General features: G+C 46.9%; 1 protein-coding gene across 1 annotated transcript in view; it reads right to left on the bottom strand.

Annotated features, from left to right (window-relative positions):
• The window catches only part of TXLNB (taxilin beta), a 33,956-nt gene extending 25,808 nt beyond the window's left edge, over window positions 1–8,148 (bottom strand). The window contains exons 1-3 of the mRNA XM_045010940.1: window positions 7,704–8,148; window positions 4,250–4,341; window positions 2,328–2,498 (exon numbers count right to left, since the gene is read on the bottom strand). Of these exons, the coding sequence (XP_044866875.1) occupies window positions 2,328–2,498; window positions 4,250–4,341; window positions 7,704–8,148 (708 nt within the window). The remainder of the gene's footprint in view (window positions 1–2,327; window positions 2,499–4,249; window positions 4,342–7,703) is intronic.
• Between the last annotated feature and the right edge of the window lie 10,701 nt (window positions 8,149–18,849).

Genomic DNA, 18,849 nt, shown 5'->3' on the forward strand with positions numbered 1-18,849 from the left:
CCCCGAGCACACCATGGCTGCTTCACTTCTCCCACCTCCCAGGCTTGTGGCGCCTAAGCTGATTGGCACTGCAAGCCTGGGAGGTGGGATAAGTGAAGCAACCACGGTGTGCTTGGGGAGGAGGCGGGGTAGGAGTGAGCTGCTTCACTTCTCCCACCTCCCAGGCTTGCGGCACCAATCAGCTTAGGTGCCGCAAGCCTGGGAGGCGGGAGAAGTGAAGCAGTGATGGGGTGCTCAGGGTGCTCGTGCTTGTACGCGGAGCAGGAGTGAGCTGGGGCAGGGGGGGTACCTCAGGGCGGAGGGTGGGGGGTGAGGAGCTGCCACAAGGGGGGCACCTCAGGGCGGAGGGAGGAGCTACCGCGGGGGGCTCGCCTCAGGGCGGGGGCAGGGGGGGAGGGCGCAAGATGGAAGTTTCGCCTAGGGCGCGAAACATCCTTGCACTGGCCCTGGGACCAGCACACTAAAGGGGTCACTCCCAAGGGACTGGTTACATGCTGGAGCATAGACCAGACCCTGTGAATCCATGACCACCTAATACACCAAAGAAGTTACAGACACACTTTGAATCTGAGCCCATTGACACACCTTAAAATTTCTCTCTTACACAGATACTGTAATTTGAGACACTTTTTGCAGACTAGGTCACATCCGTCTCATCCTCAAGGCAAATCAGACTGACTTTTTGGCTTGGTTCATCCTCACTGGTCATTTCAAAATACCCCAGCACCCAAATTATATCAAAATACCCAATAGCTCCTTGTGAGTCTCCTGCAGCAAATCACTAGTGCTTATTTTATTATGGAAACACATATGTAATATATAAAACATACCGAGTCTAAGGGTACGTCTACATTGCAATCAGAGGCGTGACTGCAGCACATGTAGAAATAGCTGAGCTAGCTTTGACCTAGCTAGCCTGAATAACAATAGCAGTGATGTCATGGCAGAAAGTGTAGAGAAATACTAAACTGTATTATGCTGTTCAGTCACTAAGTGGCACCATGTGTAATATATCTTATCTGAGCATATACCTCAATGGCCAGGGCCGGCTCCAGGCACCAGCGAATGAAGCAGATGCTTGAGGTGGTCAGTGGGAAGGGTTGGCTCAACCCACCGCTGAATTGCCGCCGAGGAATGAAGCGGCACAGTTGAGCCACCACCGAAGTGCTGCCGATCACGGCTTTTTTTTTTCCTTTGCTGCTTGGGGTGGCAAAAAAGCCTGAGTCGGCCCTGTCAATGGCTATACCTGTCAGTGCATTGAAGTGTGTCTTAAAGAGAACACATCTCTGTCATGGGGCACACCACTCACTGCCGGACTGGTGAGTGGTACTCTGGGGATTAGCTCAAGGCCGATGTCCTCTGTCCGTGGTTTTCACACCATCACTCTGTCTCTCCTATCCACCGGCAGCCCCTCTCACCGCCTCAGGAACTGCAATGTCCTCTTTGTGGCTTGGCCCTCCTCCTGTGTCACTGTCCCTGTTTTTCCCTTCCGGGCGAGATTTAGCTCCTCAATAGTCCTAGGCAGTCTTCCCACTCATTGCCTCAGTGTTACTTGCCCTGTGGCTGGTAGGGGAACCTCGACCCACCCTCTTCTCCAAGTTCCAGCCCAGGGACCCTCATCTCAGCAGTCTGGGCCTCCTCTCTCCGGCCTCACTGTTCTATCTCTGGGTTGCTTCCTACTACTGGTTCCCTATTTTTTCCTAGGCCTACCAGTTCCCCAAAGCTTCCTCTCTCTCCCTGGGGAGTATCTGCAGTCTCACTCACTCCTCCCTTTCTCCCAGGAGTGTCTACCTTTTCCAATCTGCCCCTTCTCCTTTCAGCTCCTGGGCTTTATAGACCATGCCTATTCCTGCCCAGATGAGCCTCCTTACAGGGTAAAATGCTTTATACAGGGTAAAACAGATTTATTTGGGGTTTAGACCCCACTGGGAGTTGGGCATCTGAGTGTTAAAGACAAGAACACTTCTGTAAGTTGCTTTCAGTTAAGTCTGCAGCTTTGGGGCATGTGGTTCAGACTCTGGGTCTATGTTGGAGTGGACTGGCATGTCTGGCCCACAAGACAGGGTGCTGAAGCCCCATGCTGGCAGGGAAGGCAGGGGCAGAAGTAGACTTGGCACATCAGTTGGCAGTTCCTAAGGAGATTTCTGTGATCCAACCCGTCACACGTATAAAGGGCCTTATTGTAGGTAGGAATGAGGTCTATTGTATACATTCACGTAAATAATCTTTTCAGTGTGATGTTTGAACAGCACAATGACGTTTCTGAGCCTGCCCACACAATATGGGGCACATATCCCGCTGTGTAGTTTGAGAGGCCTCTTACTAACCTTGAGGGTTTTGTTGTGTCTCTGGAGCTCCCGGCAGAGACTCTCAAGTTTGCTGCGGGCAAGGATGGCTCTGCTGTGCTCACTCTGCAGCTGGTCCTTCTCTTTGATGATCTGCGCTTGTCTCTTCTGTAGATACTTCAGCTTTTTCTGCTCAGCACGATGTTCTTCCAGCTAAAGACAGAGGGGCAAAATGTAGGTAAAAATAAAAATGCAGTATATTGAAAGGAAGGAAAAGAAAATTGGCTCTTTGGTTTTCAACTAAGTTCCTCCTCTTTCATAACTGTTTGGAAAGTTGTTTTGTATTTATATCAGCACCTAGTGAAGAGAGGCAAACTACTGTGTGTGTGTGTGTGTGTGTGTGTGTGTGTGTGTGTGTGTGTGTGTGTGTGTGTGTGTGTGTGTGTGTGTGTGTAAGCATGAAGGTAATTTTTAATATTCTGGCTTTAGATGGATCTAAAGCCAACTCCCAGAAATGAACACCCCTGAACTTTGGAGAAGATTCTTTTCCAAACCTTGGTACTTCAGCATATCTCTAAATGTGCATCTGAAAAGAGATTTAACATTAAAGTGTTTGCAGCAGGCAGTGTTAAGAGAGAATGAAGACTAGAGTACCCTCTGGCAAATTTAGTCCACCACATTTTTATGGCTGATTTTTCTTGGTTCTTCATCAGGTCTTTTATTATTCTGCTCTTAAATCAACCAACCCACCTACTTAATTGTTCTTATTTTGTTGGTTCCTACACTGGGCCAAATGTAACCAACAGAATTACACAGAGAATGAATTAGAACCTGATCCCACAATGAGCTCAGCAAAGAATGATCACTGCATTCACATGGACCCAATTTACTTTTGTTGAAAATTAGTCCACACTGACTTTAATGGGGCTCTGTATGGGAGGGAGTGCAAGAGTGCTGCCAGCAGGGAGCTCATTGCAGGATCAGGCATTTGGATTGTAACTATAGGGCCCACTTCTCTTCTGTCTGGGAGCTTGTGTAGTAATTTACACATGTGAAGTGTGTGGTAGTATTGTCCACTCACTTTGCACTGATGTTCATGACTATACATGGAGTAGGGCAAAGGAGAATCAGGCCCCTAGTGTTTTTACAGCCACTCTGAAACAATGTAAATGATTACACAAGGTGTAAGTAGGGAACAGGCCTGCCACCTATATATTTGTGTCAAAGATACTTTACTTAGCTTTCCCTATGTTCCAAGTGATACTGGCCCCATTTCTGATATCAGTTCTACCCAGTTACACCCAGAACAGAAATTATATTAAAATCAGTGGAGCTACTCTGATGTATATGAGATAAGACTCTGACCTAAAATTTGTGCTCAGAATCTTCTTCTGAAAGTTGCTTGTGTAATGAGAGGGCAGGCAAGTCTTGAGAAATGAAGAGGAGAGAATATATGGAATATGAAACAACTGTTCTGGTCCTTGGTAAATAAGCTTATACCTATAGTATAAAAAAATAACATTTAGTCTTCTTTAAAAAGGACTAGGAATAGTAGGAAATATGCACATTTAATAAGGAGAACATTCTTTTTAAACTGCAGTAGATGTTAATTCTTTATTATGGCTGTAGCCTCACAGCTGGTTGGCAAAATGCATGTCTTCAATTAGGCTACACTTTACTAAAAGGTTTGGTACATATTTCATTTAAACTGCCAATGTTCTGCCTCATCAATTCTCCATCTCTTTTCAGATCTCCTCTGAAAACACATCTTTTGGGCCTTGCCCTTTAGTTTTTCTTCTTCTTCGGCTATGATTTATTATTTAACCCTGAAAAGTGTTTTGGGACACAGTTTGTATAAAAGACTTTATACAGAACAAAGTTAGAGCATACTGCATTGCACATCTTGTTTATCGCTTCAGTTATAGATTTTTTTTCTCACATAAGTCAACCACTGCGATACTAACCATCTCAGCATACTTCCTAAATAACATGTCCAGCTTGTCTTCTGGAGTACTCAGCTTGTTCAAGCTTTGCATCAGCAGCGTGGCTTCCTTCCCTTAAAAACCAGAAACAGAGGCTTGATGAGAAGGCAGTTAGGATATGGTGTGCTGTTAGGAAATAGGCTGTTGTGTTAATCTAAAAAGCTCAGTTAGAAATGAAACCTCTTGGTGTGAGAGGAATAATTGTCACCTTGTGTGTTTTTGTTTTTTTAAAGGAAGACGGTGAACAGAGCCTGCTCACCACAAACATGTCTAGAACTCGAGCCCAGGCTAGAACTTGGCCCTGAACAGGTTTCTAGCTGTAGGTGTAGATTTTTCAAAGGCACACTGAGGTGCCTAAATTCCATTGAAAGTCGATGGGAGTTAATTGCCTTTGAAAATCTGCCTCATGAGCCAGGATCCCAGTTTTCTATGATACAAAAACCAAAATTCTCCAGTACAAACCCATAACAATCTGCATTTTTCCAGAATTAAAATGAAAAGCTGAACTTTAGTTTTCCTAGCCACCATATATATAGGTATCAGTTAAACACATTTTACTGATATATTTAAAATGTTTAAGCAAGTTTGAAGCCTACCAGTGCCAACAAACATTATCATAAAATAAAATTAATAGAATGATCCAGTCAGTGTTTCTTTACTGTTGTCGATTGCCCTGCTGTTTCAGCCTCTTGTTTTCGTTTCTTTTCATTGATTGTTTAGCGCTTTCCATGTGTCCTACAATTATCTGCCTTTTAACATAATATACAGCCAGGGGCGGCTCTAGCTATTTCGCCGCCCCAAGCACGGCGGCACGCCGCAGGGGGCGCTCTGCCGGTCACCGGTCCCACAGCTCCAGTGGACCTCCCACAGGCAGGCACGCCTGTGGGAGGTCCACTGGAGCCGCCTGCCGCCCTCCCGGCGACCGGCAGAGCACCCCTCGCGGCATGCCGCCCCAAGCATGCGCTTGGCGTGCTGGGGCCTGGAGCCGCCCCTGTATACAGCCTTGCTGCATACAATACAGAACAGCACATTACCATCCCCATGAAATTTGTCCTTGCCAAACTCAGTGACATGATCTTTAGAGTGATTTTTAATGTTTTCGGCATCCTTTCTTACTCACATCTGGAAGCCGAAGTGAAATTTGAGATTCATTAAAACACGAACCCCTATATGCAATTGAGTAACCTCTGTTCACGGAAGCAGTTTATTGGAGCATGTTTAGCTGTGTAAATTTAAAGCACATTCAAAAATCAACCACAACGTGGGGAGGTTGCACACATAGACTAAGTGACATTGGTATTTTCAAAAAATTTAGTTAATAGTTATTATATTTTTTTATTTTTATATTTTTTTACAAAATGTAAAACCTAAAGATTCTCTGTAAAAACCCAAATTCTGCATTTTTCTGCATTTTTCCATGGCAAATGGATTTCTAGGATCCCTGCTCATGAACTATTTTTATTCAATACTTTTTAGTAAAGTGATTGGGTTATATGCATAGTACTAGCCTAGAGATTTCTGGGCCAGAGTTGCAAAAGGGCTGGATTCTGGCTGTAACAAATAAGAATTCCCTCAGCAGCTGGATACTCTTAGCTGGTGCTGTGCCATCCTCTTTCCCCAGTATTCAGGGCATGCTGGTGTTGGGAAAGCTCATGCTGGGGGCCTGCTGAAGTGAAGGAGGGACAGGGTAGGATTGTCCACCACTATGCTGATCCTCAGTGACCACATGCCATTAGTGTAAATTGAAGCAGAACCTTAGGCTACTCTATCGAGGACCAGTGCAGACTTGTCCATGCAATCAGGAAGTCACATCAGGCTCCCTGACCCCATGTGGAATCTTGGATGCAAGATTGAATCTGGCCCTATATCTTTAATGCACTGTACATACATTGCCAGACTAAAACCCACACCCACCTTTGAGGTAGACAACTAAATACTTTATACCCAACTTTGTAACTCCAATATTCTGGTACTGTTTGGGGACCATTTTGACCATTGGTATAAATTAGAGCAGCATTAGTGCTGCTCTAACTTACATCCAGCCTGAAGAAGGTCCCTTAGGGGTTGTGTGCAGTTGAACATAGTCGGAGAATAGTATGCTGTGGCCATGGCCCCTTCTGTTCCCACAGTACTCTTCCTATTCCAGAGGCTGCTAGGGGAGCTACTTTGCCAGCTCTATACCAGCTGGAGACCTTTTTTACTCCAGGTATACTCCCTGTAGGAAAAGGCCACTCTTTTGGCCCCTATACACCACAATAGCAGCCATTTTAGGGCAACAGGAAATCCGACCCTTTGAGTGCAAATTCGATGTGAGTGGACAACTCTGATAGTTCAGGGATCAGCAGCCTTTGGCATGCGGCCTGCCACTGTAAGCACCCTGGTGGGTCAGGCCGGTTTGTTTACCTGCTGTGTCTTCAGGTTCGGCCGATCGCAGCTCCCATTGGCCGCGATTCGCCGCTGCAGGCCAATGGGAGTGGCGAGAAGCAGCGGCCAGCACATCCCTTGGCCCACGCCTCTTCTAACAGCCCCCATTGGCCTGGAGCGGCGAACCGCGGCCAGTGGGAGCTGCGATCGGCCGAACCTGTGGACGTGGCAGGTAAACAAACCGGCCCGACTAGGGTGACCAGATAGCAAGTGTGAAAAATTGAGACAGGGGATGGGGGGTAATAGGAGCCTATATAAGAAAAAGACCCCCAAATCAGGACTGTCCCTATAAAATTGGGACATCTGGTCACCCTAGGCCCGACCCACCAGGGGGCTTACTCTGGCGGGCCGCGGGCCAAAGGTTTCCAATCCCTGAGATAGAAGGTGGGCCACAGAAGTCTACAGATATCCACTAAAGACCTCCTCAAGACCTTGGGTAAATATCAATGTGGGGTTAATTTGGGTTGCTCTACTAACCTGCGTAAGTGCTGGAGACGAAATAAAGTAGAAGCTTTAAGTGAAAGCACTTTTGTTTGCCTGCTTGCATCAACTATCTATTAGCCAGAAGGGCCATGTCCCTACTGATTTATTGCCTGCCACTGCCTCACAAAGAGTAAAGTTACCAAGAGCTTTGGATTCAGCAAAACCCTAGGTAACACATCTCTCCCCAGCATATTCTCCAACCCACAACTTCTAAACTGCGTTGACTAGGAGAAAAAAGTGCTAGTTGGGTGGCACAATTTTGTATAATATTCTCCTAGGTGTCCGTGTTATTAAAAGGATCAACATCTGATGCAGCCTAAACCTATTTCTTGGATAATTATGTAAAACATATGTAACTAGACAAAGTTTGCAACAACAGTCACACTTCTCCACATGTAACCAGAAAATTCTTACTATCAATGACGGATAGAGATTTAATGTGGGAATCAACATAGATCAGAGTGTTTCTTTTTTCTGTTTTAAGCAATGACTCAAAGAAGGGCTGCATTTCAGTTACATAAATACTTGCCTAGCCCTTTCAGGATTTTCTTTTCCAGTTTTTGCTCCTTATTGATGCTGGATTCCTTTGCTCCCGAGGCATCCCCAGTAGCTATCTGCTCTTTCTCACTCTCGTCATTTGCATCGTCATAGTCTCCGTCCTCGTTACTGAAAGATTCTCCCTTCTCAGGCTTGTCAGTTCCTTTAGCAGCTCTCTCTTTCTCCACTAGACTAGCAGCAGACCCATAGGTTTTAATAATGTCCTCCAGCTGTCGGCTCAGCTCTTCAGATATGTCACAAACTGTTGTTTCAGGCTGAGCACTTGTTTCATTCTCTGGGGGCTGGGGCTTGGGAAAGGATTTCTCACTGTTTTGTTTTTCAAGGCCATTCTGATTAGGTGATGTTGAAGTGCTATTTGCAGGCGGGAGTGCTTGGTTTGGTTCAGGTTTGAGATCAGTGGGCTGGTTATTCTCCATACTTGGTGTAGTACCTAGTAGCACACAAATGAAAGTTTAACATTAACAAATGAATGTAGCCATCTGATAGTACACAACTATCATACAACACACTAGTGGTTTTGTCTAGATTACAGGGGAATGTGTTACTTGATAACTATGTCATGTAAAAAAACTTTAGCATCCGAGGCAATTTATCCCCAGTGAAAAAAGCAAATTTTATACATTAAAAATGGAACATGCCCACATAAAACTAACATTTAAAAAAAATCCTTATTCCCATTGCCAGTGATACCACACACGATTAAACCAGATATGATCTAATTTACTGTGCTTTCTGAATGTAGTATGCCACTTGTTTTACTACTTGCATTTTTTTTCCAGCTGACTGGGGCAGCTTCACTTTACACCAGAGGTTCCCAAACTGTGGGGTGCCCCTCTGGGGGGGTGCGGAGGAACATTTGGGATGGTGCAGGAGGGCCCAGGCCGGCCCACAAAGGGGGCAGGGAGGGAGCCCCACCCAGCCCCGCTCCGGTCTCAGCTCTGCTCTGGCCCCACCCCCAGCCATGCCCCGTGCTCGGCCCTGCCCCTGGCCTTGGCCCCCAACCACAGCCCAGCTGTGGCTCTGCCCCCAGCTCTGTTCCTGCCCTGCCCCCCCCCAGCCTTGGCCCCTGGCCATGGCTCTATTCCTGGCTCTGGTGGGGAGGGGGAGGAAGGGGGCACACACAGGATTAAGGGGCCCTGATCCTGAAAATTTGGGGACCATTGCTTTAGACTTTAATCAGTTTCACTTTCTACTTCAGACTCATTGTGGCACAATGTGTCCTACCTTCATTTAGCAACACTGAAGAGAAATATTTAAATCTAAAATGGTTCTAAAACTGTTCTGTAACTGTATATCATCTAATACAGTGAGGCCCATTGGCACTACCACAATAAAAACAAATAATTAATAATAAAATAAACTTCTGCAAAACACTATTCTCATATTTAATTAGTACTACTAAACTGTGTGCTTGGCACTGTGCAAAACATATAAAAAGACAGAATCCCAGCATCATAACATTATTTCATGATGCTTAGGTGCAACATCACTTGCTTCACTGGTTAACACAAGAGATTAATCTGGTATACTCTGTGTTTCCCTCCTCCTTGTAAAACTAAACAAATAAAACCCATAACATTTCTCATCCACAGTCACTAGTTAAAATATGCTGTGCATTAATCCTCCTTTATATTCCCCAAACTCTGAGGTCTGGAACTGCGTGAAGGCTGCTCTAACTTATACAGCAGCCAGGGATCATTCTAGCAACAGAGATCACTGGGGCATAAAGATGTCTTGGCCACTCCTACTATGGCCACACCCTGAAGGCTGGAGTCCTGGAGGGGGTGTGGTATAAGAGCTAATACTTTGGGTCTATGCCATTGAGAGATACAGTTTAAACAAGGGAACTCCTCAGGGAGTAGGCTGAGTTGACTTTACTGCTACGTTGCGCTGCTGGAGTGGTGCAAACCAGAAGGATTAGACTCCAGGATTGGTTCCTGTTATTAGAACTAGTTCACGCTGCCCTTGAATTTCTTTCTTTCAGCTTTGTCATTTGTCTTTTTTGTTGTTGTCCCCTTTAGTGATAGCACAGGTCACACATCTGGTAAGACATAAAGCCCCAGAGAGTGTAATAAATAAGAATGCTTTGTCTGTTTTTAATCCAATATGTAAGATCAATGCTGTCTTATCCTGGAAAGATGAGCTTGCTTTCACAATAAATAGGGCCCTACCACATTCATGTTCAGTGTGGTCAATATCAGGGCCATAGGTCTTAAAACTGATCAATTTCAGGGTGTTGTAACCACGGGGGTCCTAATTCAAAAGCTGTTGTAGGGGGGTTGCTAGATTGCCATATTCACTTCTGTGCTGCAGCTGCAGAGTTTGCAGCTGGAGGAGGCTCCCAGAGGTGGAGGTAGGTCCGATCTCCACAGTGCTGCAGGCAGTGCCCCAACCGGGGGCTCCTAGCTGTTAGTCAGGGCCCGTGGTGGATTAACGCACGGGCCCATGGGGCCTGTACCCAGGGGCCCCAGACAACTTGAAAAATGGGTGCCCCAGCCCTGGCAGGAGCCACAGGGTGGAAGCCCCAAGCCCCAGCACGCACTGCAGAGGCTGAAGCCCTGAGCTCGGGCGCTCTGAGCCCTGTCAGAAGCTGCGGGGCCTGAAGCCTCAAGCCCAGGCAGGAGCCTGGAGCGGGGACAGAAGCCCTGAGCCTGGGCAGCCTGAGCCCTGGTTGGAGCAATGGGGTGAGGGGGAGGGAAGCAGTCCTGAGCCCGGGCAAGAACCATGGGGAGGTGGAACCCTGGAGCTCAGGCAGGAGCTGTGGGGGGGCCAAAGCCCCAAGTCCCGGTTGGAGCCGTGGCGGGTGGCAGCCCCCAGCCCAGGTCCCTGAGCCCAGGCAGGAGCCGAGGGGGGGGGGGGAACAGCAGCCCCAAGCCGTGGCAGGAGCTGCAGGCAGCAGCAGTAGGCCCCAGCCTGGGTGCCCTGATCCTGGGCAGGAGACAGGGGCGGCTCTACGTTTTTGGCCGCCCCAAGCAGTCATGCGCGGGAGGCGCCCCGGAGCCGCGGGAGCAGCGGACCTCCCGCGGGCATGACTGTGGAGGGTCCGCTAGTCGCGCGGCTCGGCTGGACCTCCCGCAGCTGCGGGCGGTTCGCTGGTCCGGCGGCTCTGGTTGAGCTGCCGCAGGCATGCCTGCGGGAGGTCCAGCCGAGCCGCGGGACCAGCGAACCGTCCGCAGTCATGCCTGCGGGAGGTCCACCGGAGCCACCGGCCGAGCGTCCCCTCCGCAGTCATGCCTGCGGCAGGTCCGGTCCTCCCGGGGCTCCGGTGGACCTCCCGCAGGCATGACTGCGGCAGGTCCGCCGGCCCAGCCTGCCGCCCCCCCCCGGCGGCAGGGAACGCCCCCTACATTTTGCCGCCCTAGGCACCAGCTTGTTTTGCTGGTGCCTAGAGCCGCCCCTGGCAGGAGACGGGGGTGGGCGGGAGGACACCAGCCCCAAGCTGTGGCAGGAGGTGCGGGTGGCAGGAGCTGCGGGTGGCGGCAGCAACCCCCAGCCTAGGTGCCCTGAGCCAGGACAAGAGCCATCACTTCTGTGCTGCCTGTGGAGGTGGGTCTGATCTCCCTCCAATAACAGCCATGCAGGGAAGGACAAGTCCTGTCCCTCCCCAGCCCGGCTGATTTCGGAGAGATCAGATTTCATGGGGAAGGGCTTATTTCACAGTCCGTGACATGTTCTTCATGGGTGTGAAATTGGTAGGGCCCTAACAATAAAGCAATATGACAAAACTGAGATATGGTTTAAAGAAGAAATTTAGTTTTGTTCCCTGATCGATTGGTGTGTCCAAGTTGCTGCTGTTTTAAAAGGCAGTGTATGATGAGAGAGGTGCAATGTATTTGTAATACATGACTCTGCATATCAAACTCCTACCAGTCAAATTGATCTTGGGTATTAAATGTTAACATTCAGAAATCTAGCTACTTGCAGATAAGAAAGTCAACCTTCTATAGCCTACCATGTCCTCCAGCAATTAATTGTGGGCATAACATTGGGAATTTTTGGGGGAACACTATTTAAAATGCTGGCCTACAGACTTGTTCCTACAGTCCTTGCATAGACAAAGCTCTCATTGGCTTTAGTGGGGGTTTTGCCTGTGTAAAGACTGCAGTGCCTGGCCCTATGGACAATACTATCATATCAATGGGCCTGATTATCTGCTGCTTTGCCCCTACTGAAGTCAATACCCCTGTGTGAAATGGGTTTAAGGAGTTTACATTCTGATTTGATAGCATTTTGTACCTAATTTACTGAGGAAAATTAGGCCCAGCATAAGTGATTTATCCAAACAATTCCTTTTTGCATTAATATGTTTGTCTAGCCTAGAGTTTATGGTCCTATTTTAACTTGAGTTCATTGATTGCCAATTATTCAAATTAACTGCCATGATTATAAATGCTAGTCTGGATGTCTACAAATGTTTGTTCTAGAACACAAAGAGTTGTGAAGTGTTTAGACTAGCATTTACAATTGTGGTCATTAATTTGAATTAATTGGCAATAAATTAACTAGAGTTAAAACAGGGCCACAAACTCTAATCTAGGCAAATCCAGTGTGAAATTCGTAACTAACACTGTATAAAATATAACCTTAAATGTGCTACAGTTGCTCCATGGTACCACACATTAGGTCATATCTGGTTATAACAGACACACAGATATGTTAATTCACCTCTACCCCGATATAATGCTGTCCTCGGGAGCCAAAAAATCTTACTGCATTATAGGTGACACTGCGTTATATCAAACTTGCTTTGATCCGCTGGAGTGCGCAGCTCCTCCCCCCATAGCGCTGCTTTACCGCGTTATATCTGAATTCGTGTTATATCAGGGTAGAGTTGTAGTATCCCTTGAAATATCTTTTCCACCTTGTATTAACCTGTGATACTCTGAGTATCTTTCCCAGGCCTGAAGAAGAGCTCTTTGAATGCTTGTCTCTCTCACCCACACAAGTTGGTCCGATAAAAGATATTACCTCACCCACCTTGTCACTCCCTGCAGAGTAACCTGGCCATGCATCAGGAATCCTTCCTCATCAGGCCATAAAGCAGTTATAGAATCACTCTGGGTGGAATCCACAACAGGATTTAGGCATTGCAATGCTGAGTGTCACAACGCTTAGAAAATCACATGAACAACATGCAATCCACAAAGCCAAGTTAGGTGTCTAGGCTTAGCTACTATACAATGAATGGTGAGAGATAGGTGCCTAAGAATGGGATCCTCAAAGCCAGCATGCTAAGGGGGAGCTGCCTAAGCTTGCGGATGGCAGATACTGATGTACTGAGCCCACCCTCTTTCTCAGAGATAGGTGCTGGGAAGTGCCTAGTTCTGTGAGCGATCCACGAATGGGAATCCCTCTTCTGGATTAGGTGCCTGTGTAGTTTCCTGTGGGAATGAGTTAGGTGCCTGCCTCACACCACACAAAATGGCCAGGGGTAGTAGTGCCTACCTTATAACTTTCAGCTCAGTGGTTAGTGCACTCACCTGGGATGTGAGAGTCCCAGGTTCAAATCCTGCCCCTGCCAGGCAGAGGGGGACAAAGGGTTGAAACTGAAGTCTCTCACCTCCCAAGAGAATGCACTGAGCTACAGGATATTCTAATGTCAGGCTCTCTTCTGTTGAAGCTGTTGTACTCTGGAATAAATAATGACAGAATAGGCCAGAGAAAGAGAATGGGAATAACTCTGTAGTCCACTGGTGAGGACACCCACCTACAGGGCAGGAGACTCTAGGTCAAATCCCCTTGCTTCAGTCACTCTTCCATTATTTAGCTAGCATGGAACAGTTTCAACAGGAGAGCTTGAGAGAGTCTCAGATCAGAATGTCCCACAGCTCAGTAGTTAGCACACACACACCCAAGAGATGGAAGGGCCCCTCTTCCAATCCTTCTCCTCCTGCCAGGGTTGAGGGAACAAAACCTGGGTCTCTCCCATCCCAGATGAGTGGTCTAATTGCTGGGATGATAGTTATAAAATGGCACAACCACCTCCGGGATTTTGAAATGGGCCTGATCTGGTAGGTCCCCTCTCAGTCTGCCCACTGGATCAGGCCCATTGGGTGAGTTAGGCAGCTGAACATCTGTCTTCTCCAGGTTTGTGAATCGCTCTGGGGCTGAGGCGGGAGATAGGTGGCCAGATGCTTGGAGCAAGGTAGCAGTGTGCATGCACGGAGGCAGAAATATAGGTGCTGAAGGAATTTTTACTTTGAAAAATTTCAGCACCCAATGAGTTTAGGAGGGTAGGAATTTTATGGATCACAATGGGGGACTTAAGTGCCTAAAAATGAGACTTGGTGCCTAAATCTGGCTTTAGGCACCTAAGTGGATTCCATTCTCTGTGAATACTACAACTGCCTCATGTCTGTGGTAGTTCCCATATGCGCTGCACCCTATTCTGTGGTGAGCAGGAGGAGGAATGGGCAATGAATCTGTCCAATCACGAATCTATGGGCCCTGCCTTGTTCCCCAACTCAGTTGCATGCTGGAGCTTAGGAATCATGGAACGGCACTGTGTCCCTTGGACCAGAGCCAATTGGGCATGTGTACACAGCAAAGAAAAACCCACAGCTGGTCCGTGCCAGCCAACTCGAGCTCACAGGGCTTGGACTGTGGGGCTGTTTCATTGCTGTGTAGACTTCTGGGCTTGGGTTGGAGCCCGGGCCCTAGGACACTGCAGGGTGGGGACGGTCCCAGAGCTCAGGCTCCAGCCCGTGCCCAGAAGTCTACACAGCAATGAAACAGCCCCCAGCCCGAGCCCCGCAAGCCCAAGTAGGCTTGCATGGGCCAGCTGTGGGTTTTTCTTTGCTGTGTAAACCTACCCTTTGTGCCTTCAGGGACACTGGTTAGGACATTGTGGGAACACTGGTTAAGACATTGGCGTTATCCTCTAATATTTCTTTTTAAAACAAATGTAATGCGACTATAACTGCCACTGGAGATAGCACCCCACTTTAGCAGCCAGTCCAGCTTCTACTACTGCAGTCAGCCTATACACTGATGGGGGGATTTGAACACACAATCTGCTTAGCCCAAAGGGAGAGAGAAACTGTGGGTCCCCATCTGATAATCCCAAGACAGTCAGTATTGTCATATGTTGAGTTTGTTTGGATCTAAAATACAGCACCCTTTTAAATGTTTTCTGACAGTGACCCTTAAATCTCACTTTCAGGTCTATACCTTTACTTTAAAGGCCAATTAGTCCCAAAATAGAAAAGGGCAGTGGCCTGACTTAGCAGTATTGTGATAATAGTATTCTTCTACTGCTGGAAAAAATAGTCACCCATGCAGTACAGACGCTCTGCCACCATGTTACACTCTGCACTTAGGAAATACTAATCAATTATGAACAGCCACAAAAATAAATGTGGTTTTTTTTTCTGTAAACAACGCAAGTCCTTTAAAGTGAGGATGTGGATTATGAAAAATGTCATCTTCTCTGCCACAAGTATTTCTTTATCCTTCCCCTCTTTCAGTTTGCACTTCAAGAAGGTTTGCAAACACTTGTCTATATTTAGTTCTTGCCTTCTCTTGTAGCCAGCAGAAAGACACATGGCATCTGCTCTGCTGCCAGAAGCTATTTTAAGCACTTCTAAAATGGGTAATGGTATTTTGCACTTTATTCTTGAAATTCATTAAAAATCATCTGTAAAGCAGAGTCTTCAACATGATTAAACCAAACAACATGTGTTGATCAAAACAAAAGTTTTACCTAGAAATGAACTCAGACTTAAACTACAGCAAAACATAAAGCAGTAAATGTCAAACTCCGGCATGTCCCATGTCAGATTAGTTCTGATTATCCCACAGACAAATGGATGTGCCTTCTGTTATCCTAAACCCTTCATATTCCTTCAAAAACAATAATAAACCTGACACAACTAATTACGTAACAGGCATAAAGTAGTCGGCATTTATCAACAACTTCTAGTACAAAAATCAGCAAAGTAACTGGATGCTGCAGGACACACACCCGCAGAAGAACTGTAAGAAACCAGACCCAGAAACTTTACTAGATCACCTGCCTTACGTCTCATCCAGACCTGAGTCCTGATCATTTTTGCAGCAAAACAGCCATTTTCCTTGATCTCATCCATCTTCATTTAATTGTTTTATTTTTTTAATCTTTCTTTGGAGAAATGCATGTCTTGCTTTCAGTGGCAGCCAGCACAGAGCTGTTATTGGTATATCGGCTTTGCGTCTTACACACACAGCACCTATGCTTTCAAAGTAATGCCCCCAAAATAAACTTATCGTGAAAACTTGCACTGACAGTACTGAAGTGAGGTGTTTTGATGAAAGGCAGTGACCGGTGCCCTAAAATAGTGTCAGCAGAGAAATTGTTTGTCTGACTTACCAGAAAGAGAAGAAGAGTTGAGTGGAGTGAAAAGCAGGGGGAGGGCGCAGGCAAGGACAGGACAGCAACAGGACTCTCACCCGGTATTCCAGCTACCAAGGGAAAGAGAGCGAGAGCGAGAGCGAGAGAGACCAAGGGAGGGGGAAGGACTGGATGACACATCAAGAGAGAAACACTCCAGAGTTTGAGTACAAGCATCCCAGGGGACTGACTCTAATAGCAGAGCAGAGAGGCCCCTTGCAAATTGACTGCCCAACAGACATTTCTGCTGCCCCCCTTTCTGACATCCTAACGAGAGAAGAAAGATAATGACAGACTGAGGCCCTGTAATCTTGTCTGCAGTGACTCAAGAGCATGAGTACCAACCTCAGGGCAGATTAAGAACCAGGGCACAAACCCCAGATTGGTTGTGAGTTCTATACTTAGATATCCCCAAGAATTATCAAATGTAAACTGTTTAGGCATTATAACAGCCTTAACATGGAGTCACAGACAGTCCCTGGAGTACTCTGATCTACCTTGCCACTCAGGTGAGTGCACCTTAGTGATAGATGGTCCCAAAATCACAATATTCAGGTTACTCCCAGCCCCACAGCACCAGACACTTACCGCAGGTGAATTGCACCTTTGATCTCACACTAAAGATAATGCTTGTATCCAATCCTATAATTAACTATATAAAGAATTATTAAGTAGGAAAAGGGAACCACATAGTTATTTGCAAGGTTAAAGCAGGCAAACATATACACACAAACGAGTTACAATCTTAAGTTTCAAAATATAATAGAAGCTTCTATAATCAGCAAGCTCTACATGTCCCTAGGGCTGCGGGACCCATTTTACAATGCACTGGACCAAATCCTCAAGACAACCCAGCTCAATCTATTATTAGAGAGCCCAAAGGATACCTTAAACTTACTTGTGAGGGACAGAGAGGAAGCGGAAAATTGCAGGTCAGTGAACTGGGTGACCAGTGAGGGTTGAGGCTGGACCAGAAGATGCTCAACATGTTGCCAGGATCTCAACCTGACTTTAGTGGGAACTAAAGATCCTGACGCAGCAGTAGGGACAGTGGCTGAGTTAGGGGAAAGAGTCTACATATGTACACTTTGCATGGAGTTTTGTTGCTTGCTTTTCAAGGAGTTTTGCTGCTTGCTTTTATTTCTCAACATGGGAAATATGGTTTCACACATTGCCCAGGGGGAATCCAGACATTATGGCTTACAAGAAAAATCAGTCCTTAAGGGAAATCTTTTTTTAACATTGGTAACTTGACAATGCCTCTGTAAGCAGGGAGGGATGAAGTAGGACACTCAAAAGTAGGGTTCCTGAAGGCCCAGCATCAACACAGAGAAAGCCCAGACAGAATTTACCAGCACTACTGATTCATATGCTGCTACTGATTCAAATTTCTTAAAAACTGGCAACGGCAGACACTTTGGGTCAGATTGTTCCTAGCCCTCTGGGAGTGCACAGTGGTGGGGTAGGGAGTGCCATGAAATCCTGAGCAAGAATTAGTAGAGCTGTTGGAAAAAATTTGGCACAACATGTTTTTGTCAGAATATGTCAATTTGTCAAACTCAACACGTTCTGCAAGACTATGTAAATTTTGATGACATTCTATCAGAAACCTGCCTTGGTTTCCTGCCATCTCACCCTCCAGTCAGGTCACCAGTTGAGCTTTCTCCCTTCTGGGGTAACAGAATCCAACAAAATATATACAGCCCAAAGTCTCCGCAAAAGAAAAAAGTTTCAGCTTTCCTCCGGGCCCCTGTGGGTGACACGCCCTTGACTCAGTGCTTGCAATGTCTCTATCCTCTCCTTGGGGGAGGGGTTTATACCCCTTCCACAAAAAGGGTGGTTGCTAGGGGAGCCCAGGCCCTTGCTCTCCACCATGATCTGACCCTGAGCCCTACGAGAGGCAGTGATATCAAACACCCCAGAATGCTCCAGGGCTGCCTCCCTTGGAGACTTCTTATCACTTGCTTCCCCACAAGGCATCAAAATCCTTCACTTCAAGTCCAACAGAAGATAGCAAATACAACTGAATCCTCAGCACAGCTGGTAGCCTTTTTCTTTGCAGGCTGGACCCTGCTTCAAGCTGGGGCAAGTTCCTGGGTTTTATTCCCACTGCTGGAGGCTGCCATGCTCTCCCTCAACCCATGGTTTCAGGCAGGCTGCAGTCCCTGGTCGGGCCTGTTTCCAGCCAGGCTCCCAGCTCAGGGCTCAGCCTCTCAGGCTTCTCTTAGCCCTCTGCCCAAGAGGGAAAGCTCACAGCTGGATCTCTTCCATAGACCCTTTCTAAGGCCTTGAGCAGCTGCCAGTTGCAGGCCCACCCTTTCAGGAAGGACTCCTGCTGTACCCTCATTCAGGAGCTCCCAAGATAGGTCTCCTCTCCTCTCATCTCTTCTCTCCCTTTCTCTCTCCTTCCCCTCCACTGTCCCCTTCTGAGCGATCTCCCTCTTAAGCTCCTCCTCCTGCTACAACAGGTCTAGCGGGATGGAGTCACCTGGGCCCAGAATGGCTCCTTAATCCCTTCTGTCCCAGTGTGGGGTTTACACACAAATGGGCAGAATTCATTCCTGGTGTAATTCTACTCCAGGGATAAATTTGGCCCATCATATTTAAACATATGTGCAATGCATTTTACAAAACACACAAGAGAAGTATCACATGGAATGAACACTATATAACAATTGTTTCCATAAAACTCTCAGGATATGTGGGGACACATTTTGATGCAAACAATGCAGAGGCTTGTGCTTAGTCT

Source organism: Mauremys mutica, chromosome 3 (genome assembly GCF_020497125.1).
Source record: "Mauremys mutica isolate MM-2020 ecotype Southern chromosome 3, ASM2049712v1, whole genome shotgun sequence".
In the NCBI taxonomy this organism is placed as follows: Eukaryota; Metazoa; Chordata; order Testudines; family Geoemydidae; genus Mauremys; species Mauremys mutica.